This window comes from Schistocerca piceifrons, chromosome 1 (assembly GCF_021461385.2).
Source record: "Schistocerca piceifrons isolate TAMUIC-IGC-003096 chromosome 1, iqSchPice1.1, whole genome shotgun sequence".
NCBI classification, from domain to species: domain Eukaryota; kingdom Metazoa; phylum Arthropoda; class Insecta; order Orthoptera; family Acrididae; genus Schistocerca; species Schistocerca piceifrons.
In genome coordinates this window covers 1,015,126,992-1,015,153,028 of record NC_060138.1, presented here as the reverse complement: position 1 = coordinate 1,015,153,028, position 26,037 = coordinate 1,015,126,992, and the positions used below count along the sequence as shown (strand labels likewise).

Genomic DNA, 26,037 nt, shown 5'->3' with positions numbered 1-26,037 from the left:
CTACAGGTCACGGCTGAATGTACAAAAATTTGGAGAGATGGAGACGACTGCAGTTCTGAGTGTCACTTGAATATCACTTGCTGACGTAGCGCAATCACTAGCGTTGGCAGCGGCAGTGGCGGCTGTCGGCGCGAGCTGTGAATCTGAGAATCTATTCTAAAACTTTCTCGACCGTTAAAACGCCAGGCTGATGCATTTCCTACGTCTCTGGTGAAGATTCCTATTTAGTCCCTAGCTAAGTTAATCGGCATGGTACACGCTATTCGGCTGGAATAGCGCATATGTCGTTGCCATCAAATCAATCGCAAACATTTATTGTCAGTGCTCGGTGCGTTTCTCCTTACTAGGAGACATTGCAGTTTAACTCCTTACGGGTTAAGACGAGCCTGTGAACAAGTATTTCCATGATGACTGTCGTAATCGTCTCAGCGCGGCGCAAGTCGCCTTGCTAAAACACTCGGCGATTTTATGCTAGAGAAGCAGCGAGTTACTTCGTCTGCAATTTTCCTATATCAAAGCTGGTGGCCACATGTTTTCTTTCTGGACAATCAGAGCGTTTGTACTTGTTTTAACTCCACCCACTAGAGTTTTTGTAGCCTATCACAAGCGTTGTTTTTTCGTAGGGTAGAGTTTAACTTCTGCTACGTTATACTGAGATAAAAAGCTTTTTCTTCCATGCGAGTTTTAACGCAGGTGGGTATAGTGAGTCACCAATGTTTTGAGTTGGGTTTCTCCGGACATTTGTCTACAGTCCCCGGCAGTGTTCCTGCAGAAAGGCTTTCCGAAGGGTTAACGTTAAAAGCAGGGACACGGGCTGCTTTTGACGGCGGCCTATTCTGTGGCTGCGACGTCTCATTGTGCCCGCTAGGTGTCCCGTGGCGAGGGTTTTAGCCGCGGGAGATGGCGTGCCGTCGTAAAATTCTCCTTTCCCTCAGAACTGCGTCTCTAGCTCGGGTCGGGGAAATTACTTGCATGCAATTACTAGTGTGAGTATTAGTGGTTTATATTCACAATATGTCGGTTTGTTTATTTGCTTCACTTTGCCTATCAATAGCATTCGTATATTTTCATGTAACTATGTCGTGTGGCATATCGAGTTAACCGGAATTGTTTCAGGAATTCAGTGTAAGGTGTGGTACTTGTTTGACACCTTACAAGATGTATTTAACATTTTCTCATATATTTGTACGCAAATAACACCTGTATTTAAAGCGAATTTTGTGCTGTAGTTTCATTTTCAAGTAGCTTAATGTTAATGACCTTGTATCTTCTGAGCTATGTTCTGTACAATGATATAATTTTGTAGGTATATGCAGTAGTATAATTATGTAGCTACTGTCTACGAAATGTGTAGTGAATCTATGTGCTGTACAATGATATGTTTTTTCTAGATACATTCAGTAGCATATCTGAATACTGCCTGCAAAATGTGTTGCAAATATAGTTAGTAGCAAAGAAGAAATAAACTGAAACGTATTGGATAATGCAGCAGTTTTTCGAGCATCTTAGTGTGTATGACTTCATATCTGCTGAACTATGTATGTTACGATGACATAATTTTCTGTTACATTCAGTGGTATAAGTGCATACTCCTGCAAAATGTGTCGCAACTCCAGTTAGTTGTAAAAGTTGTTGTTGTTGTTGTTGTGGTCTTCAGTCCTGAGACTGGTTTGATGCAGCTCTCCATGCTACTCTATTCTGTGCAAGCTTTTTCATCTCCCAGTACCTACTGCAACCTACATCCTTCTGAATCTGCTTAGTGTATTCATCTCTTGGTCTCCCTCTACGATTTTTACCCTCCACGCTGCCCTCCAATACTAAATTGGTGATCCCTTGATGCCTCAGAACATGTCCTACCAACCGATCCCTTCTTCTGGTCAAGTTGTGCCACAAACTTCTCTTCTCCCCAATCCTATTCAATACTTCCTCATTAGTTATGTGATCTACCCATCTAATCTTCAGCATTCTTCTGTAGCACCACATTTCGAAAGCTTCTATTCTCTTCTTGTCCAAACTATTTATCGTCCATGTTTCACTTCCATACATGGCTACATTCCATACGAATACTTTCAGAAATGACTTCCTGACACTTAAATCAATACTGGATGTTAACAAATTTCTCTTCTTCAGAAACGCTTTCCTTGCCATTGCCAGTCTACATTTTATATCCTCTCTACTTCGACCATCATCAGTTATTTTGCTCCCCAAATAGCAAAACTCCTTTACTACTTTAAGTGTCTCATTTCCTAATCTAATTCCCTCAGCATCACCCGACTTAATTAGACTACATTCCATTATCCTTGTTTTGCTTTTGTTGATGTTCATCTTATATCCTCCTTTCAAGACACTGTCCATTCCATTCAACTGCTCTTCCAAGTCCTTTGCTGTCTCTGACAGAATTACAATGTCATCGGCGAACCTCAAAGTTTTTATTTCTTCTCCATGAATTTTAATACCTACTCCGAATTTTTCTTTTGTTTCCTTTACTGCTTGCTCAATATACAGATTGAACAACATCGGGGAGAGGCTACAACCCTGTCTTACTCCCTTCCCAACCACTGCTTCCCTTTCATGTCCCTCGACTCTTACAACTGCCATCTGGTTTCTGTACAAATTGTAAATAGCTTTTCGTTCCCTGTATTTTACCCCTGCCACCTTTAGAATTTGAAAGAGAGTATTCCAGTTAACATTGTGAAAAGCTTTCTCTACGTCTACAAATGCTAGAAACGTAGGTTTGCCTTTCCTTAATCTTTCTTCTAAGATAAGTCGTAAGGTCAGTATTGCCTCACGTGTTCCATTGTTTCTACGGAATCCAAACTGATCTTCCCCGAGGTTGGCTTCTACTAGTTTTTCCATTCGTCTGTAAAGAATTCGTGTTAGTATTTTGCAGCTGTGACTTATTAAGCTGATTGTTCGGTAATTTTCACATCTGTCAACACCTGCTTTCTTTGGGATTGGAATTATTATATTCTTCTTGAAGTCTGAGGGTATTTCGCCTGTTTCATACATCTTGCTCACCAGATGGTAGAGTTTTGTCAGGACTGGCTCTCCCACGGCCGTCAGTAGTTCCAATGGAATATTGTCTACTCCGGGGGCCTTGTTTCGACTCATGTCTTTCAGTGCTCTGTCAAACTCTTCACGCAGTATCATATCTCCCATTTCATCTTCATCTACATCCTCTTCCATTTCCATAATATTGTCCTCAAGTACATCGCCCTTGTATAGACCCTCTATATACTCCTTCCACCTTTCTGCTTTCCCTTCTTTGCTTAGAACTGGGTTTCCATCTGAGCTCTTGATATTCATATAAGTCGTTCTCTTATCTCCAAAGGTCTCTTTAATTTTCCTGTAGGCGGTATCTATCTTACCCCTAGTGAGATAGGCCTCTACATCCTTACATTTGTCCTCTAGCCATCCCTGCTTAGCCATTTTGCACTTCCTGACGATCTCATTTTTGAGACGTTTGTATTCCTTTATGCCTGTTTCACTTACTGCATTTTTATATTTTCTCCTTTCATCAATTAAATTCAATATTTCTTCTGTTACCCAAGGATTTCTACCAGCCCTCGTCTTTTTACCTACTTGATCCTCTGCTGCCTTCACTACTTCATCCCTCAAAGCTACCCATTCTTCTTCTACTGTATTTATTTCCCCCATTCCTGTCAATTGCTCCCTTATGCTCTCCCTGAATCTCTGTACAACCTCTGGTTCTTTTAATTTATCCAGGTCCCATCTCCTTAAATTCCCACCTTTTTGCAGTTTCTTCAGTTTTAATCTACAGGTCATAACCAATAGATTGTGGTCAGAGTCCACATCTGCCCCTGGAAATGTCTTACAATTTAAAACCTGGTTCCTAAATCTCTGTCTTACCATTATATAATCTATCTGATACCTTTTAGTATCTCCAGGGTTCTTCCATGTATACAACCTTCTTTCATGATTCTTAAACCAAGTGTTAGTTATGATTATGTTGTGCTCTGTGCAAAATTCGACCAGGCGGCTTCCTCTTTCATTTCTGTCCCCCAATCCATATTCACCTACTACGTTTCCTTCTCTCCCTTTTCCTACACTCGAATTCCAGTCACCCATGACTATTAAATTTTCGTCTCCCTTCACAATCTGAATAATTTCTTTTATTTCATCATACATTTCTTCAATTTCTTCGTCATCTGCAGAGCTAGTTGGCATATAAACTTGTACTACTGTAGTAGGCGTGGGCTTCGTATCTATCTTGGCCACAATAATGCGTTCACTATGCTGTTTGTAGTAGCTTACCCGCATTCCTATTTTCCTATTCATTATTAAACCTACTCCTGCATTACCCCTATTTGATTTTGTGTTTATAACCCTGTAGTCACCTGACCAAAAGTCTTGTTCCTCCTGCCACCGAACTTCACTAATTCCCACTATATCTAACTTCAACCTATCCATTTCCCTTTTTAAATTTTCTAACCTACCTGCCCGATTAAGGGATCTGACATTCCACGCTCCGATCCGTAGAACGCCAGTTTTCTTTCTCCTGATAACGACATCCTCTTGAGTAGTCCCCGCCCGGAGATCCGAATGGGGGACTATTTTACCTCCGGAATATTTTACCCAAGAGGACGCCATCATCATGTAATCATACAGTAAAGCTGCATGCCCTCGGGAAAAATTACGGCTGTAGTTTCCCCTTGCTTTCAGCCGTTCGCAGTACCAGCACAGCAAGGCCGTTTTGGTTATTGTTACAAGGCCAGATCAGTCAATCATCCAGACTGTTGCCCTTGCAACTACTGAAAAGGCTGCTGCCCCTCTTCAGGAACCACACGTTTGTCTGGCCTCTCAACAGATACCCCTCCGTTGTGGTTGCACCTACGGTACGGCTATCTGTATCGCTGAGGCACGCAAGCCTCCCCACCAACGGCAAGGTCCATGGTTCATGGGGGGGGTTGTAAAAGTAATAAATTAAAATGTCATGCTTCATGTGGCATTTGTACAGCATGAACTGTGAAAATATAGTAAGCAATAATTTTTTTCTTGCATCATTTTGTGGGGTTTGTTAGCAAGAAAAGATTTCATAAAGGTTTGAAACTATATGCAAAGTTCGTTGCAAGACAGTAAGTGCTCTCGTTCTCAAATACTAAGTGACTGAAGTGTGGGTATTCGAGCATCGTAGGCCACATTGATTTTTCACCACCACCCATTTGATTGGTATGTGGCTTTTACCCTCACAGCAATTCTTTCTAGACAGTAAGTTATATATGTACCAAACTGGGTTGAAATCGGTGCGTGATTTAAGAGGAGATGTGGAACGTACACACCGACTTATATAAGTATAAAGATATATACATTTTCACAATACATATGGGTTGTTCTATGTAATTTTGATGTTTTATTTACTAATGAGTAGGGCCTATGTAATTCCTTCAATTTATAAAATTAATTTTAATTTCTTTATATGTACCCCTCTAATATATATCCTTTACTATATTAAAGGTTTGAAGGTCTGAAGAAGATCAGGTGGTGATCGAAACTCGTCACCTTGTAAGAAACGTGTCTTAGTGTTCTATACTGTTTGACATTTAATTTGAAACTTCTATTTCCCTCGTGGATTTTCTGCCAAATGCTACGAAATGTGACTTTTCAGATGGGAAATCAATAATCCAGAGGACAGCTATGAAGTTACTCCACAGGAATGTAATTTGATTAGAACCTGCTTATCAGGAACAATCAAAAGTACCTTATGGAAATCTGAAATTAATCTGAGGTCCCCTGTCGGTAGCACTCTACTACTTCGTGTAAATAAAGAGCCAGCTGTGTTCCACAACTTTCTGAATTGTTGCTGGCACTGTGTCAATACAACGTATTCTTCAAGGTATTCGAATACATAGTTACAAGTCTTCAACGGCCCAAACAAGTCAGAAACTTGATATTACCTTGCTGAAGGCTTGTGTGATTTCCTGCACGACACGATTTTGCCACTTTTCGAATGATGGAAGGCGTAGAGTGAATAGCCAAGAAAATAGCCATGTTCAAAGGGCAGCAGGCATGTGTTCCCGGTTTGACGAAGACTCGGGCACCCTATCACACTCTTTCTGCCTACTAAATCACCAGTTCTCAATCTCATAGAGAAGACCTGATTCGGTTTGCACCAGCTGATGAAACGTAAGAAACAACATCTCCAAAACATGTTGTAGAAATATATACCATCAGTCGTTATTTTTGAAAACTTTTATTTAAACCGTTAGTTTCCGAATATATCGAACGTCTGGAGTATTCCAGTCGTATATGTGCATAATACGGGAACAACTGTAGTAACTGAATTCCATAGGAGGCTTTCGAACAGGGTGGTTCTTGTATTATGCCCAATAAGACTGAAATACGCAGTACGTTCGATGTAATGGTGGCTGCAGAAGACACTACAGCAGCCTTAATAAAGTTTCCAAAAGTAACGGCTGTGGTATAGGCCTATCCAGGGTGGACCACCTAAAACTTGCACAGCAGATATTTCGACATTGGAAGGTGCCATTAATACGCGGATTTCACAGATTGGAATGGTAGGCAGGGGCTCGCCTATGCAGTCCATACACAGTGTGTTATTAGTTTGAAATGAGTATTTCTTTGAAAAAAGTTACAAATATTTCAGTGGAACAATGAACCACCACCAAGGTAGACTAAATTAAAAAGTCAGTGGTGTTTGTTGCAGGAGTCTAGTGGAAGTAGTTTACGAGATACCGTAGTTTGAACATTATAAACACCGTCATTTTTTTGTTTCATGTTGTAACATAAACGAATGTTAATTTGACATGGGTGCGTGTGTGCACCTTTACACAGATGTTATTAAGTCTCCGGAAGTGTATTGTTAGATGACACAGTGCCTAGGACAAACAAAAGACAAACAAAGGTGAATGCAGTAGATCTGTGGGATCTGACACGCAAAGAACCAATGTATCTGTTATGATGACGACGAACGAGCTGTCGCCAATGTTGACCGGTGGCCAATGCTAAACAGAAACATATAAATCACAACAGGCTCGTCAGTAACGTCGATAAGGTGCTGGCTGCATCGTCTGGATCTGCAACGACTAAAATAATTAGATGTCGTTGGTAAAAAATAATATGTTGTACTTAACTGGTTGTAAAGGATGCTTCTTGGCTGCACACATATAACTATAAACAGATAGCTATTGAGGCCTCACTTAAGCCATACGTTACTAAGCGCCTTGTTAGAGGTTGCTTCCTATTAGCTGAAGGCTATGCTCCCGTACTACTTGACGTCCCGAACAAGAGTGGACGAGAGCTCGCTAGAAACTTGATACAAGCCGCGGAGCGGCGCTGGTCGCGACTCGCGGGCCCAACGATACTAATACGAACCGCAGTCGATACATGCAACCCTTTACAAGTGTGGTATCGAACGTTGATACCACAGCATCCTCAAATCCTATGCACAAAATGAGCACCACCAGCGTTAGTACAAGCTTGCAGTCTGCTATGCAACGATTTCTGCACACGTTATAGCATTTCAGCGGAAATTGCAACGCAAGCAATAGTAATAAGCCCTTTCATATCATCTGTAATTGTTTGAAGAGGTTGACGTATATTGGGATATCTTTCGGCGTACAGTGTACACGAACAAACCGCATACTTCCTATATTCACCATAAACCGTGAGCATGAGAGCTTTTTTTCGCATTGGGGAATACCATCTTCCAAGCACGCCCTACTACGTCAACTTTCACACAATAAGTGACGGGACAGTTGCAATGCTATCACAGTGTACACACAACACAATGTAAAGAGACGTAATAGCATCTAACCAATACTCGGTGGCTGAGCGGTTCTAGGCACTTCAGTCCGGATCCACGCTGCTGCTACGGTCGCAGGTTCGAATCCTGCCTCGGGCGTGGATGTGTGTGATGTCCTTAGGTTAGTTAGGTTTAATTAGTTCTAAGATGAGGGGACTGATGACCTCAGATGTTTTAAGTCCCATATTGCTTAGAGCCATTCGAACCATCTAACCAATAGGATGGAACAAAGAGCTGTCGGTGTTTACAATGTTCACAGTGCGATACCTCGTAAACTTCTTGCACTAACTTCCTGCAACAAACCCCATTGACATTCCCATTTACTCTACGTTTAGGATCTTACTGCCAGTGGGCGCTGTCTCATTTAAAAATTTGTAGCTACTGGTATTGTTGAAAATCTGCATTTTCGTCAACGTCTCAAAATCTGTGTATTGGCTGCAAATATGCGCACTTGCCTACAATTCAGTTCTGCGAAAACTGCGTATCGATAGCGTCTTCCATGTCCGAAATATTTGTGTTGCATATGTTAGGTGATTCACCCTGCATTTCTACAACAGACAGGCAGCTGTCCCTCATTCCGTATTGTAATGAGGGATTTGTGATTTTTTGGCTGTTTGATTGCTCTCATGGATCAAATCACCATTAAGGAGGTTGGTTGGATATGAGAGACCGGAACAAAATTTTAATCCCTCTTCCTGGCAGAAACGAGGCCATAACTGACCCAAGAGGCGGAGTTACACAGTATTAGACGGATGCCATCTGTGAGTGACCAATTACACTATGCTGCACTGAAAAACTTTTGGACCCATGTTTTGTGACTGTCAGGTGATAACTAAAGCACTTTTCATTATGATCTCGAATCTGATTTTGTTTTTCTGTATCACATCATATCATCATCATCATCATCACTTAAGACTGATTTTGCCTTTCAGCGTTCAGTCTGGAGCATAGTCCCCCTTATAAAATTTCTCCATGATCCCCTATTCAGTGCCAACATTGGTGCCTCTTCTGATGTTAAGCCTATTACTTCAAAATCATTCTTAACCGAATTCAGGTACCTTCTCCTTGGTCTACCCCGACTCCTCCTACCCTCTACTGCAGAATCTATGAGTCTCTTGGGTAACCTTGCTTCTCCCATGCATGTAACATGACCCCACCATTGAAGCCTGTTCGCCCTGACTGCTACATCTATAGAGTTCACTACCAGTTTTTCTTTGATTTCCTGAGACAGGTTGCAGCCTTGTCTTACCCCTGAAACTACTCTGAACCAAGAACTCAATTTACTGTCAACTATCTATGTAAAGACCTTTAATTGCTTGCAAAGGTTTGCCTCCTATTCCATAATCTCGTAGAACAGACAATAACTTCCTCCTAGGAACCCGGTCATATGCCTTTTCTAGATCTATAAAGCATAGATGCAGTTCCCTGTTCCACTCGTAACACTTCTAGATTATTTGCCATAAGCTAAAGATCTGGTCCTGACAACGTCTAAAAGGCCTAAACCCACACTGATTTTCATCCAGTTTGTCCTCAACTAATACTCGCACTTTCCTTTCAACAATACCTGAGAAGATTTTATCCACAACGCTGATTAAAGAGATACCTCTGTAGTTGTTACAATATTTTCTGTTTCCATGTTTAAAGATTGGTGTGATTACTGCTTTCGTCCAGTCTGATGGAACCTGTCCCGACTCCCACGCCATTTCAATTATCCTGCGTAGCCATTTAAGACCTGACATTCCACTGTATTTGATGAGTTCCGACTTAATTTCATCCACCCCAGCCGCTTTATTGCACTGCAATCTATTGACCATTTTCTCCATTTCCTCAAATGTGATCCTATTTCCATCATCATTCCTATCCCATTGTACATCGAAATCTGAAACATTACTGATCGTATTTTCACCTACACTGATCAACTCTTCAAAATATTCCCTCCATCCGACCAAGGCATCACATCATATTCCCTCCATCTACCCAAGGCATCACGTCATATTTTTGTTCAGATCATGTATGAAGTTTTATCTGAAATCACTTTTCGTAACATGGATTTTCTGCATTAAAATAAATTATTTATATCGTATCCATCTGTAGAAACACTATACACGGCTTTAGAGTAGACAATGCGATAAGCTGATTCAAAAATCCTGTTGATTATTACGAAACGCAACACATATATGACAATTTAATTGGCCTTCGTTGACTTCACGGCATCAAGTTCTTTCTGACATGGGGCGATACAGGTACTGAGCCAAACAAAGTTCCAATATATAAAAGTACACATTGCAGGCCACGTTTCGACCAGTCTGTGAACAACCTCGGCTGGCTTGGATCATAAGTGATGTTAAAGAAATTCAGTATACCCTCAACATCCGAACAAAAAAAAAACATACAATCTTGTTAAAATATTAATTTTTATTAAGTTTTTGGATGCGCGCAAGGTCTTAGAACGGAGAGTTGCTGCTTTGTTTGGGCTGAATCATTCCTTTTTTTTTCTTATATTACAGACACCATTTCTCGTCACCAGTAACGATACAGGACAGGAATGGTCGATGTTGTTCACGAGCCAGTTGATGACGAGCACGCAGAGATGCACATCTGGCCACCCGCTAATTTTTGTGATTTTGGGTAAGAGCATGCGGTACCCATACACCTGATTTTCGAACTTTCTCCATTGCATGTAAATGTCGCACTGTGGTGGAATGATCACAGTTCATCTCATTTGCCAGTTCTCTAGTACACTGACGTGGATCATTGTGGATTACCTCCAACATCTACATCTACATCCTCTTCTACATGGCTACTCTGCAATCACACTTATGTGTCTGGCAGATGATTCATCGAACTACCTTCTCAGAACTCCCCATTGTTCCACACTCAAACAGCATGCGGGAAAAAACGGATACCTACACTACTGGCCATTAAAATTGCTACACCAAGAAGAAATGTAGATGATAAACGGGTATTCATTGGACAAATATATTATACTAGAACTGGCATGTGGTTACATTTTCACGCAATTTGGGTGCATAGATCATGAGATATCAGTACCCAGAACAACCACCTCTGGCCGTAATAACGACCTTGGTACGCCTGGGCATTGAGTCAAACATAGCTTGGATGGCGTGTACAGGAACAGCTGCCCATGCAGCTTCAACATGATACCACAGTTCATCAAGAGTAGTGACTGGCGTATTGTGACGAGCCAGTTGCTCGACCACCATTGACCAGACGTTTTCAGTTGGTGAGAGATGTGGAGAATGTGCTGGCCAGGGCAGCACTCGAACATTTTCTGTATCCAGAAAGGACCGTACAGGACCTGCAACATGCGGTCTTGCAGGCGCTCCTGTCTGTGATGCAGCGTCAAGGGTAACCGCACCCATGGTCTCCGAGCTGATAGTCCATGCTGCTGCAAACGTCGCCGAACTGTTCGTGCAGATGGTTGTTGTCTCAGGGATCGAGACGTGGCTGCACGATCCGTTACAGTCATGCGGATAAGATGCCTGTCATCTCGACTGCTGGTGATACGAGGCCGTCGGGATCCAGCACGGCGTTCCGTATTACCCTCTTGAACCCACCGATTCCATATTACGCTAACAGTCATTGGATCTCGACCAACGCGAGTAGCAATGTCGCGATACGAGGCCGCCGGGATCCAGCACGGCGTTCCGTATTACCCTCTTGAACCCACCGACTCCATATTACGCTAACAGTCATTGGATCTCGACCAACGCGAGTAGCAATGTCGCGATACGATAAACCGCAATCGCGATATGCTACAATCCGACCTTTATCAAAGTCGGAAACATGATGGTACGCATTTCTCTTCCTTACATGAGGCATCACAACAACGTTTCACCAGACAACGCCGGACAACTGCTGTTTGTGTATGAGAAATCGGTTGGAAACTTTCATGATGTCAGCACGTTGTAGGTGTCGCCACCGGCGCCAACCTTGTGTGGATGCCCTGAAAAGCTAATCATTTGCATATAACAGCATCTTCTTCCTGTCGGTTAAATTTCGCGTCTGTAGCACGTCATCTTCGTGATGTAGCAATTTTAATGGCCAGTAGTGTATATTTTTCAGGGAGAGCCCTGATTTCCTTATTTCATTATGATGATCTTTTCTCCCTATGCAGGTCGGCGTCAAGAAAATATTTTCGCATTCGGAGGAGAAAGCTGGTGATTGAAATTTCGTGAGAAGATGCCGTCAAACGAGAAACGTCTTTGTTTTGTCCAGAACAAATCCTGTATCACGTCCGTGACACTTTCTCCCCTATCTCTCGATAATACAAAACTTGCTGTCCTTCTTTGAACTTTCTCGATGTATTCCGTTAATCCTGTCTTGTAAGGCTCCCACACCGCACAGCAGCACTCCAGAATAGAAAGGACAAGCGTTGTGTAGACAGTTTCTTTAGTAGATTTGTTGCATCTTCTAAGTGGTTTGCCAATGAAACGCAGTCTTTGCTTCACCTCCCCTACAACGTTATCTCTGCGTTCTTTCCAATTTAAATTGTCATAATTGTAATTCCTAGGTATTCAGTTGAATTACAGCCTTCAGATTTGATTGATTTATCGTTTAATCAAAGTTTAACGGATTTCTTTTAGCACTCACGTGGAGGACCTCACACTTTCCGTTGTTTGAGATTAATTGCCGATTTTCGCAGCAAACAGATATCTTGTCTAAGTCGTTTTCCAATTTGTTTTGAACTTCTGATGACCTAAGATGGCTGCTCAGATTGTCTCCTAAATAGTTTTTATAGATAAGGAACAACAGAGTGCTTGTAACACTACCTCGGAGAATGCCAGAAATCACTTCTGTTTTACTCGATGACTTTCTGTCAGTTATCACGAACAGTGACCTCTCTGACAGTAAAACACGAATCCAGACATATAACTGAGACGATATTCAATACGCACGAAATTTGATTACGAACCGCTAGTGAGGTACGGTGTCAAAGGCCTTCTGGAAATCTAGAAATCTGAAATCCCTCGTCGATAGCACTTAACAGTTCGTGAGGATACAATGCTTTATAAATCTGTGTTGACTATGTGTCAACAGACCGTCCTTTTGAAGGTAATTCATAATGTTCGAACACAACAAATGTTCCAAAACCCTGCGGCATAACGACGTTAATGATAAGGGTCTCTAATTTAGTGGATTACTCGTACTACCTTCCTTCAAAATTGGTGTGACCTGTGCAGCTTTCCAATCTTTGGGTACATACCTTTCGTCGAGCGAGTTGTTGTCTATGATTGTTAAGTATGGATCTATTGAGCTCAGCGTACTCTGAAAGGAACCTAGTTGGTATACACCTGGAATGGAAGACGCTTTTATTAAGTGATTTAAGTTGCTTCACCACTCCGAGTACATCTAATTCTAAATTATTCGAGTTCGCATCTGTTCTTGATTTGAATTCTGGTATATTTACTTCGTCTTCTTTGGTGAAGGAATTTCGGAAGGCTGTGTTTAGTAACTCTGCTTTAGCAGCACTGTCATCGATAGTATTTCCATTGTTATCGTGCAGAGAAGGCATTGATTGTGTTTTGTTGGCCAGCATACCTTACATACGACCAGAGCCTCTTTGAACTTTGTGCCAGGTTTCGACTATTATGAGCTTCTGTGAAAGATCGCCAATTTTGCGTTTGTTTGAATTTGTTTCTGCAACAGCGTTCTGACCTGTTTTGTGTATCATGAGGGATCATCTCCATCGTTTGTCAATTTCGTTGGTATAAATCTCTCAATCGCTGTCGATACTATTTCTTTGAATTCAAGCCACATCTGGTTTACTTTTACATTGTCTTTCAGAAAGGCGAAATTTTATCGTTTTTTTTTAATTTATATATTTTTCGTTTACTTTTGGAAGATTTGGGAGTTACGGTATTCAGTCTCGGTACGACAGCGGTGTGTTCGTTAATCCCTCTGACCGATTTGATGCCCGTTATTAGTTCAGGATTATTTGTGGCCAAGAGGTAAAGTGTATTTTCATAACCGTTTATTATTCGAGTGGGCTCATGAACTAGTAGCTCGAAATAATTTTCAGAGAATGCGTTTTCCACAAATTCGGATGATGTTTTATGCGTACCCCCGGATTTAAACATATATTTTCGTCCATATACAGAGTATAAATTGAAGTCTTCGCCAGCTATAACTGTATGAGTCGGGTATGTGTTTGAAATTAGACTGAAGTTTTCTTTGAACCTTTCAGCAATTGTATCATCTGAGCTGAGAGGTTGGTAAAAAGGATCCAATTATTTTATTCCCATACTTACTCACAAGGACTATCTTCTTCAATTTCGCTACAAGATAAACTACTTCTAACACAACAAAGACACCACTGCCCACTGCATTTAGTCTATCCTTTCTGGCCACTGTTACGTCCTTCGCAAAAATTTCGGCTGAACTTATCTCCGGCTTTAGCCAGCTTTCGGTGCCAATAACGATTTGGACATCAGTGCTTTCTATTAGCGACTGGAGCTCTGGTATTTTCCCAACACAGGTACGACAATTTACAACTGTTATAGCTATGGTTCCTAGATCTACGTTCTTCCTGTGTTCGACCTCCACCCTTTGAGACTAAATCCGTTTCTGTGTTTCCCTGTGGCTCTCTAACCTAACACAACCGCCCAGGGGACCGATGGCCCTAGCAGTCTGGTTCCTTGAATCCCACAAACCAACCAACAGCCGCCCAGTGCACGCCATGCGTTTAAAAGATCTTCATAAAAAACCCGCAAACGTCTTGCTGAACGTGAAGAGCCAGTAATGTCAAAAAACCTCCCTTAAACGAGGAAACCATTTTCTTACCATGCTCCGTCCAATGGCATTATCCCCATACACGGCGCAAATGCATCTGGCTACCTTTGCTGCTGTCACACCTCTACTGACTTCAAATACAAGAATATGTCGGGATCGTTCCGACTTCTCCATTTGACATTCCATTTTCTAGCGTTCACAGCTCGACTCACTACCTTCAAATGATGAAATGACAGTATGTAAACTCAAATAGCAGAGTGAAGTACAAATAAAAATGACAATCAATAAATAACTCTATAACAACCGAAATTCTAACATGCAAAACAAAAACGCTACGAACTTATGCACCTACCTAATAAACAGTAGTATAGGCACTGCGCAGAGCGGGTTGGAACTAAGGCTGCTTATAAAATATTGATATATCGATATTTTTCCAATAAACTTCGTTATATATCGGCGATATTTTCCCCCCGATATATCGATATGAAAGCGGCTGTATAGAGTGCCGATATTTTTATTTTATATTATATTTTATTCACAACTTTCCGCAAATACTTGAAGAAGTTCTTTTGAAATTGTAGTAGAACATAATTTTACTTTACTGTGTGAAGGACTCTTACTACTTTTTGAGCTTTCAACACATCCAGTCTTTCTCGTTGACAGTGTGAAGCAAGTATAAGTGGCACAAAAGAAGTCTGACTGCACTGGGAGGTGGCGGTGTGAACGGAATAACAAAATTTGCGATGTGAAGAAACAGATCACCGGTTGCATTAAAAACCAATTTTTATTGCCACTGGTGTGTTATTTCTTTACATCAGCATTCTTCAAAAACAGTTGCTGAAAATAATGAACAAAAATGAAATGATATTTAAATCGAGACCCTAAGCTGTCGACAGGTGGGACTCGAACCCGGGATCTCCTGATTACATGGCAGATGCTCTATCCATCTCTCTCTCTCTTTTTTATCGTTGTGTTTGGTCGTTGCGGACGTCATATTATCCATCTCTCTCTCTCTCTCTCTCTCTCTTTATCGTTGTGTTTGGTAATTGCGGACGTCACATAACATCCGTTAAAGTTCGTTTGTTGATCCTTCCACTCAGTTTTTTTATTACAGAGGCCAACCAGTTCTGTGACCGAACACGCTGAGCTACCGTGCCGGCTGTAATTAAATCAAGACCCTAAGCTGATGCATCTGAGCCACTGAGGGTACAAAGGATAATGCGACTGCAGGGATTTATCCCTTGCACGCTCCCCGTGAGACCCACATACCCAACTCTATGTCCACACACTACATTCGTAGTGCCCCTGCGCCATCTTCATATATAAATGACAAGACTCGTTTCTGCAGTGGACGGAGACGTGTGAGGGACAAATCCGGTACCCCCAAAGAAAAAAGTCACATGCATTGAGGTCTGGACTATTGGGGCGCCAATTTTTTCCGCCATTGAAGCAACCTGGAAACCTGAGTGAAATGATCCGCATGTCGAAATGCTCGAGTAAAAACTCCAACACATCGTTTGCAGTATTTGGCGTTGCTCCATCTTGCATGAACCACTGCGTGTTGAAGGGCAAGGCAAAGCCCAAAAGCGTACATTTCGTTTGTTAACCACACCGTCTAAATGAAAATGCGCCTTGTCTGAAAACCAAACGTTGTTGAGAGTTTCTTCCGTATCTTCCCCCCACTGAGCAAACAGTAGTCTCTGCTGCTTGTGTTCTTCAGTGAGGTTCTGTGCACAGGTCATATTGTATGGGTACATATGGAGGTCACTTTTAAGAATGCGATGAACGGAGCGTCTGGATATTCCCAGGTGCACTGGTGCCTTTCTACACGATTTCCCGGGACTTCTCTGTACAGCAACTCGTACCGCTTCAATATTCTCCGGCGAACAAACAGGCTTAAGGCCGAGGTCACTTCGCTTCCAATACTGTTCCTTTCTGTACAAATTTATCGTACAACCTGTGGATTGTCTTCTTGAAAGGGGCCCATCGTGTGTTAAACTGTTGTCGAAAACGCCTCTGAGTCACAACAAGGCTTTTCGTTTCATGAAAAAGTAACACAATTTCCGATCGTTGCTGTGTCGTCAGTCTTCCATTGTCAGCCACTGGTGCTTACTAGTCTCCTAGCGGCAGTATCGTGAATTACACGTCATTTCGTAACTCATTTGTTTTTCCACGCTCTGCTGGTACTGCTGTAGAGATCCCAGCGGGATATTTAATGTGCGTCGTAAATTGTGAAAGAAACAATTGGTAACACATTTCGTGCGCCACCCTGTAGTTATCTCAAGCGTGAACGTGCATCGTTTTCCTTTCAATTCTTGCTCTGAGAGAGTAGCAAGGTCGCTAGCTTGTTGATGCATAGAATATCTAATAACAAATCAATACTTAAATATACAGCTTTAAAACTGGCAGTATATTTACAATGTGCAGCCGATATTTTTCTAGGCCGATACGTCGATTTTTCTTCTTTTGATTTATGATAATTTTTTCGATATGTCGATGACCGACGACGATATTTTTTAAAATCGATATATCGGATTCGCGATATTTTTAAAAATATCAACAGTCATAGTTGGAACGGGAGGAGACGTTGCGAACCATGGAGGTAAAAATAAGAGGAGTTGTCATGACGTCACAAACTTGAAGCCGACCCAGGTGAAGATCCGCCATGTTAGCTACCTCAAAACATTCGCTTCAGGTAATTTGATTTCGTGTAGTCGTGAAGTGTTTTGATAAAAAATGCCGGCTTGCGTCGCTTACTGGTGTACTAATCGTTCTGATTGTAATCTAAAGATTAAACAAATCACATTTCATTCGTAAGTGGACTTACTTAAGCGCTATTTTCTTATATATACTTAAAATTCTGATCCACTGTAAAGTTTTACAGCATAGTTTTATTTCTGTGATTTGACTTTAGATTTCTTATCAATCCAACGTGAAGAGCTCTCTGGAGGTGAGCAATACACTTGGTTTTCATTGTTTGGTTATTCTCAAGTAACTGAAAAGTCCTGGCAAGAAATATCCTGGAAATGGGGACTGATGTTTTAAAATGCGATAATTTAATATAGAAGTAATGTAACTACATGTAGTCAATTAAATCTTCAGTAAAATGTGTGGAACACCTGTTACAGTGGTTAAATTATAAGTACTTAAAGGGTTACATATTTGTCAAAGCAAAGTTCCCTATCAATGTCCAGGCTATTTAGATCATTACATTAATCACTGTGTTGTCGTGTTACCCTGTAAATCGCTGTTATTTGCCACACTGAATGTCACTTGGTAGGTACAATTTAAAAACAAAGCAGATGTGTAAACTACAATGGGTCTGACAATCTTAAATTCCGTTCTTTTCCTTAGTAATTTGACGAATCTTTCACTTTATTGACATGACAGCTGTCTTGTTTATATCATCCGTGCATACATCTATGGGACACCAAAGGAAATAAGGCAAGTTTCTTGCAAACTTGAACATTTAAAATTTGCATTTCACTTGAAAATGCAACGAATACAAATCGGTGCCTCTAAACTATCAATCATTGCTTTTGGAGTTCTGGCTTTATCGATTATCGACACAAACACAATGAAAGTGAATAGAAATGGGTTACGAAAGCACGCTTTTCATAGCACGTACTTCTCGGTTGTTCGAAGTGTATAAACAAAAAAGAATTACAATACTGAGGCCATAAGCATCATATTTTCGTGTCGTATTACTGTATCGAATACGCATTTAAGACCAGAAAAACGTTTGAAGTTGCGTTCCTCATGCTGTGTTGTTCACTAAAACAGTGTAACATTTACTATATAAAATAAATATCGCGTGCACACGACAGAAATAACGAACAAGAAGGAATTGTAAACAATCGTCTGCTAATGTTTTGGGGGATCCAAGATGGCGGCAGGCCCCGCCCACTGGCTTCAAAACAACGTACAGCGTAAAGCCGTCGGCACACGGACCGTGCTGTCGAACGTTAACGTTGAGCGTGCCGAGTTCAACATGCTGCTGAACGCTCAGGAACGATGGGACTTGTGCATACGGTACGTGGGCCCCAACGTGGTATACGCGATCGCAACGCACTCCAGCGGCAGTTTGAGGGATGTTTCTAGTTCGTAAATCACACTGTTCACCCAACGGGCGCGCGTAAAATTCCCACGTTAGCTCTATTAAAACGCACATTTCCTCCATCGTCCACGAAAAGGAAAGTACCATGTCCAATCAATAAGGACACAGATTTATAAAAGTTCCATTACAGACAGTGCGGTACAAATTTGGAATACTTCCCGCATAAGATAAACATTATTTCATCATTCCAAAATGTTAGTAAAACCCCAAGGTTAGTCAGTCTTACTTCATCACTGTTCCTACCCAGTAGCAGTACCCCTGCAAATTGTGAATTACGAAGCGTAAAAGGAAAAGGAGCAAAATATCTTTATACAAGTAGCTCAAGCTGTCCTGTAGATTAAGCCAATCGAACAAAGTCACCCCTCCAAAAAAGGCGAACTAATATTTATGTAACATCAAATATTATAGCATATACTTATATTAAACTAATAATAAAGTATCAGAACCTAGTAAAAACGCGAATGTTAGGAAAAAAAAATTGTGAGTGTCAAGACGCGATCCACCACCTCAACAAAATCTCATGCGGGACAGGGACGCTACTCATTACGTTAAACCAACAATATAGTCATTGTACTTAGTCATATTATGTTACGTCTTGCTAAAAACGTTTATCGCAGATAATTATGTTACTAATTGAAATTTAATTATAACAAATTATACCAAGAACAATGCGTTTTGGGTGGCTCTTCAGTGTGTCGCTGCCTTCAAATAGCCTACTCTCATAATATGCAAGTTACAATAATTCTTTTGTCACGAATATGACGTTTTCATTATTTTATTGGAACGAATCACACAACTAACAACGGGTTTTCCAGTGATTCTCAATTTGCTGGTGCTCAGAAACGGCATATATACATATAGGCTTGAAATGAATCCCAATATGGCGCCTCATAACTCTGTACTGAAGGGAGACGGCGTGCGTGTGAAATACGTGGCGTTGTGCCATCTCATTGGTCAACGCTCAGACGCACGCTCAGAATATCTGACACGCCAGATATTGCGCTGCACGTTCGGAAAGACTCCCGAACGTGCTATTCCACGCTATGACGTCAGAAACTCGGCACGCTCAACGTTCGGATGCACGGTCCGTGTGCCGGCGGCTTTAGTCTGTAGCGCTATCTCCCCTTATTCTACCTCCATGTTGCGGACGTAGGCAGGAGGCAGTGCTGGACATGTGGGGCGCTCTGTGGCAGGTTGGTCCGGGCGCGGCGGAGGCGCTCGCGTGCGACCTCGGGGACCGGCAGCAGGTGCTGCAGCTGTCGCGGGCCGTCCTCGCGCGCCACCACGCCGTCCACGTGCTCGTGCTGGCGGCCCCACCGCGGCGCGGCGCGGACGCCTACGACCAGCTCGCCGCGCAGTTCTGGGTGAGTGCCTTTCTACCGCCCCACCTCCCTACACGTCTTTACCAGTTTTTACTCGTAGTCCACTGTCACCGCCAATACTTTAATAATTAAACCTTGTCCGCCTACTATCGCCACCTGCTAATACACACACAACAGTATGCAGAACGCACACGTATGTAAACTCAACAGTATCTACATCTACATTTATACTCCGCAAGCCACCCAACGGTGTATGGCGGAGGGCACTTTACGTGTCACTGTCATTACCTCCCTTTCCGGTTCAGGTCGCTTACCAAATAACCTGTGACGAAACGCGCCGCCCTTCTTTGGATCTTCTCTATCTCCTCCGTCAACCCGACCTGGTACGGATCCCACACTGATGAGCAATACTCAAGTATAGGTCGAACGAGTGTTTTGTAAGCCACCTCCTTTGTTGATGGACTACATTTTCTAAGGACTCTCCTATTGAATCTCAACCTGGTACCCGCCTTACCAACAATTAATTTTATATGATCATTCCACTTCAAATCGTTCCGTACATATACTCCCAGATATTTTACAGAAGTAACTGCTACCAGTGTCCGTTCCGCTATCATATAATCATACAATAAAGGATCCTTCTTTCTATGTATTCGCAATACGTTACATTTGTCTATGTTAAGGGTCAGTTGCCACTCCCTGCACCAAGTGCCTATCCGCTGCAGATCTTCGCGCATATCGCTGCAATTTTCTAATGCTGCAACTTCTCTGTATACTACAGCATCATCCGCGAAAAGCCGCATGGAACTTCCGACACTATCTACTAGGTCATTTATATATATTGTGAAAAGCAATGGTCCCATAACACTCCCCTGTGGCACGCCAGAGGTTACTTTAACGTCTGTAGACGTAGCGTGAGTCGTGCTTGGGTAGCTCAGATGGTAGAGCACTTGCCTGCGAAAGTCAAAGTCCCGAGTTCGAGTCTTTATCCGGCACAGTTTTAATCTGCCAGGAAGTTTCATATCAGCGCACACTCCGCTGCAGAGTGAAAATCTCATTCTGGAAACATCCCCCAGGCTGTGGCTAAGCCATGTCTTCGCAATATCCTTTCTTTCAGGAGTGCTAGTACTGCAAGGTTCGCAGGAGAGCTACTGTAAAGTTTGGAAGGTAGGAGACGAGATACTGGCAGAAGTAAATCTGTGAGGACTGGGCGTCAGTCGTGCTTCGGTAGCTCAGATGGTAGAGCACTTGCCCGCGAAAGGCAAAGGTCCCGTGTTCGAGTCTCGGTCGGGCACACAGTTTTAATCTGCCAGGAAGTTTCAATGGAATAGATGATAATAAAATGTTGAAGTGCGTGGCTTTTTAAAATGTATTGAATTAATGAGATTAATTTTTCGGCATGAATGACAAGCACAATAAGCTGAGCTATGCCTGGAAATAAGTTCGTGATGTCCAGAGGTTCGTTAGGTTTAAGTAGTTCTAAGTTCTAGGGGACTGATGACCATAGATGTTAAGTCCCACGGTGCTCAGAGCCATTTGAACCATTTGAAATAAGTTCGTATTAGTTCATATTATTTTGCAGGGCGAAGTAGTTTCTTTCTCCGCTGTAGATTTGTGCTTACCATTCTTTATAATGCTACGTTTGGTCGCCGTGTTCACCTTCGAAGTCTTGACCGTGTTCCCATTAAGCTTATCGGACCTTCGTAATTTTCCAAATTACACAGGTGGGCTTCAGTTCTTGTAATTATTGTACTATTTGAAGTAACAACTCACACGACCTTCCTATTAATAAAATAATACTGTATTTTTTCCAAACGGTGCACATATGAAATACATACTCCCCACTTAATTCATAGCGACCCCAAAATGGCGGTCTACAATTACTGGCTAAAAATGGCGTGCTTCTCCCTCGTTCACTAGCTGAGCGCGAATCCTTCCTTCCTCCTACTAGTACCAGAAAAAATCCTCAGTTTTTTAACAACTGAAAGTCAAAAAATACATGACGGTAGGCATAGGCTCTATGATGGGCTACCGCTTCATCTTCTCTTTTTGCCTTTAAAGAAGACGAAAACATAAAGGAAATGCAAAAGGTTTATCACAAATGCCCCCCTACTGTATACTGTCGGAAATAAGTCCCGTTACTTAGGGAGACAGTATACAGTAGCCTTATTAACCTTGGGGCTTATAGTTCAGTCACTTGGTGCACGTCAATGGAGTTTTAATACCCTTATGCTACTACAAGTATATCTACAAAGCTCATTTTCTCGGCCATTACAAATTCATACAAATAAATACCTTCACATATGCTTATATCACGTAATTACATTCACATATATTCATATTACATATCGCACGTCCATGGCGTGCTAACGTCTTAGTCTCTTATTTCTCCTTACATTTGTTAAGCAGTATTACCAGGGGGAAAATGTTACATTTCTTAAATTGTCCTTTCACTATATTTTAAAAAGTGTTTTTCTCCTTGGCTTTTGGTTCATTAGCCATTCTGAGAAGCTGTCCTTTCGGCACACGTTATCTCATTGTTCGCTGCACTTACGGCCAGCAGCAGCTCATTGTTTAACGCGCCCGACGCAGTGACGCAAGCGCCACGTGAGCAGCAGCACTGCCCGGGAACACACTGGTTGTGGCAGTTTCTGGCGCCGCGCGTCGCGCATGCCCCGCTAGCACCGTGGGAAATCTGAGGGGGGAGCGGTAAAGTAACCAGGCCATATGCTCACATCGAAACGGCGCATATGAGCAGTGGTAGTAGTGCCCATACGATAACTTTTGCCTTGTTGTTGTTGTGGTCTTCAGTCCTGAGACTGGTTTGATGCAGCTCTCCATGCTACTCTATCCTGTGCAAGCTTTTTCATCTCCCAGTACCTACTGCAACCTACATCCTTCTGAATCTGCTTAGTGTATTCATCTCTTGGTCTCCCTCTACGATTTTTACCCTCCACGCTGCCCTCCAATACTAAATTGGTGATCCCTTGATGCCTCAGAACATGTCCTACCAACCGATCCCTTCTTCTGGTCAAGTTGTGCCACAAACTTCTCTTCTCCCCAATCCTATTCAATACTTCCTCATTAGTTATGTGATCTACCCATCTAATCTTCAGCATTCTTCTGTAGCACCACATTTCGAAAGCTTCTATTCTCTTCTTGTCCAAACTATTTATCGTCCATGTTTCACTTCCATACATGGCTACACTCCATACGAATACTTTCAGAAATGACTTCCTGACACTTAAATCAATACTGGATGTTAACAAATTTCTCTTCTTCAGAAACGCTTTCCTTGCCATTGCCAGCCTACATTTTATATCCTCTCTACTTCGACCATTATCAGTTATTTTGCTCCCCAAATAGCAAAACTCCTTTACTACTTTAAGTGCCTCATTTCCTAATCTAATTCCCTCAGCATCACCCGACTTAATTATGCTACATTCCATTATCCTTGTTTTGCTTTTGTTGATGTTCATCTTATATCCTCCTTTCAAGACACTGTCCATTCCATTCAACTGCTCTTCCAAGTCCTTTGCTGTCTCGGACAGAATTACAATGTCATCGGCGAACCTCAAAGTTTTTATTTCTTCTCCATGAATTTTAATACCTACTCCGAATTTTTCTTTTGTTTCCTTTACTGCTTGCTCAATATACAGATTGAACAACATCGGGGAGAGGCTACAACCCTGTCTTACTCCCTTCCCAACCACTGCTTCCCTTTCATGTCCCTCGACTCTTATAACTGCCATCTGGTTTCTGTACAAATTGTAAATAGCCTTTCGCTCCCTGTATTTTACCCCTGCCACCTTTAGAATTTGAAAGAGAGTATTCCAGTCAACATTGTCAAAAGCTTTCTCTAAGTCTACAAATGCTAGAAACGTAGGTTTGCCTTTCCTAAATCTTTCTTCTAAGATAAGTCGTAAGGTCAGTATTGCCTCACGTGTTCCAGTGTTTCTACGGAATCCAAACTGATCTTCCCCGAGGTTGGCTTCTACTAGTTTTCCATTCGTCTGTAAAGAATTCGTGTTAGTATTTTGCAGCTGTGACTTATTAAGCTGATAGTTCGGTAATTTTCACATCTGTCAACACCTACTTTCTTTGGGATTGGAATTATTATATTCTTCTTGAAGACTGAGGGTATTCCGCCTGTTTCATACATCTTCCTCACCAGATGGTAGAGTTTTGTCAGGACTGGCTCTCCCACGGCCGTCAGTAGTTCCAATGGAATATTGTCTACTCCGGGGGCTTTGCTTCGACTCAGGTCTTTCAGTGCTCTGTCAAACTCTTCACGCAGTATCGTATCTCCAATTTCATCTTCATCTACATCCTTTTCCATTTCCACAATATTGTCCTCAAGTACATCGCCCTTGTATAGACCCTCTATATACTCCTTCCACCTTTCTGCTTTCCCTTCTTTGCTTAGAACTGGGTTTCCATCTGAGCTCTTGATATTCATACAAGTCGTTCTCTTATCTCCAAAGGTCTCTTTAATTTTCCTGTAGGCGGTATCTATCTTACCTCTAGTGAGATAGGCCTCTACATCCTTACATTTGTCCTCTAGCCATCCCTGCTTAGCCATTTTGCACTTCCTGTCGATCTCATTTTTGAGACGTTTGTATTCCTTTTTGCCTGTTTCACTTACTGCATTTTTATATTTTCTCCTTTCATCAATTAAATTCAATATTTCTTCTGTTACCCAAGGATTTCTACTAGCCCTCGTCTTTTTACCTACTTGATCCTCTGCTGCCTTCACTACTTCATCCCTCAAAGCTACCCATTCTTCTTCTACCGTATTTATTTCCCCCATTCCTGTCAATTGCTCCCTTATGCTCTCCCTGAATCTCTGTACAACCTCTGGTTCTTTCAGTTTATCCAGGTCCCATCTCCTTAAATTCCCACCTTTTTGCAGTTTCTTCAGTTTTAATCTACAGGTCATAACCAATAGATTGTGGTCAGAGTCCACATCTGCCCCTGGAAATGTCTTACAATTTAAAACCTGGTTCCCAAATCTCTGTCTTACCATTATATAATCTATCTGATACCTTTTAGTATCTCCAGGGTTCTTCCATGTATACAACCTTCTTTCATGATTCTTAAACCAAATGTTAGTTATGATTATGTTGTGCTCTGTGCAAAATTCTACCAGGCGGCTTCCTCTTTCATTCCTGTCCCCCAATCCATATTCACCTACTATGTTTCCTTCTCTCCCTTTTCCTACACTCGAATTCCAGTCACCCATGACTATTAAATTTTCGTCTCCCTTCACAATCTGAATAATTTCTTTTATTTGATCATACATTTCTTCAATGTCTTCGTCATCTGCAGAGCTAGTTGGCATATAAACTTGTACTACTGTAGTAGGTGTGGGCTTCGTATCTATCTTGGCCACAATAATGCGTTCACTATGCTGTTTGTAGTAGCTTACCCGCATTCCTATTTTCCTATTCATTATTAAACCTACTCCTGCATTACCCCTATTTGATTTTGTGTTTATAACCCTGTAGTCACCTGACCAGAAGTCTTGTTCCTCCTGCCACCGAACTTCACTATTCCCACAATATCTAACTTCATCCTATCCATTTCCCTTTTTAAATTTTCTAACCTACCTGCCCGATTAAGGGATCTGACATTCCACGCTCCGATCCGTAGAACGCCAGTTTTCTTTCTCCTGATAACGACATCCTCTTGAGTAGTCCCCGCCCGGAGATCCGAATGGGGGACTATTTTACCTCCGGAATATTTTACCCAAGAGGAGGCCATCATCATGTAATCATACAGTAAAGCTGCATGCCCTCGGGAAAAATTACGGTTGTAGTTTCCCCTTGCTTTCAGCCGTTCACAGTACCGGCACGGCAAGGCCGTTTCGGTTATTGTTACAAGGCCAGATCAGTCAATCATCCAGACTGTTGCCCTTGCAACTACTGAAAAGGCTGCTGCCCCTCTTCAGGAACCACACGTTTGTCTGGCCTCTCAACAGATACCCCTCCGTTGTGGTTGCACCTACGGTACGGCTATCTGTATCGCTGAGGCACGCAAGCCTCCCCACCAACGGCAAGGTC

At 42.0% G+C, this 26,037-nt stretch overlaps 1 protein-coding gene across 1 annotated transcript in view; it reads left to right on the top strand.

Annotated features, from left to right (window-relative positions):
- Positions 1–26,037, top strand: part of LOC124777211 (ketoacyl reductase HetN-like) — a 346,039-nt gene that overhangs the window by 220,622 nt on the left and 99,380 nt on the right. Inside the window, exon 4 of the mRNA XM_047252530.1 lies at positions 19,847–20,017. Within this exon, the coding sequence (XP_047108486.1) occupies positions 19,847–20,017 (171 nt within the window). The remainder of the gene's footprint in view (positions 1–19,846; positions 20,018–26,037) is intronic.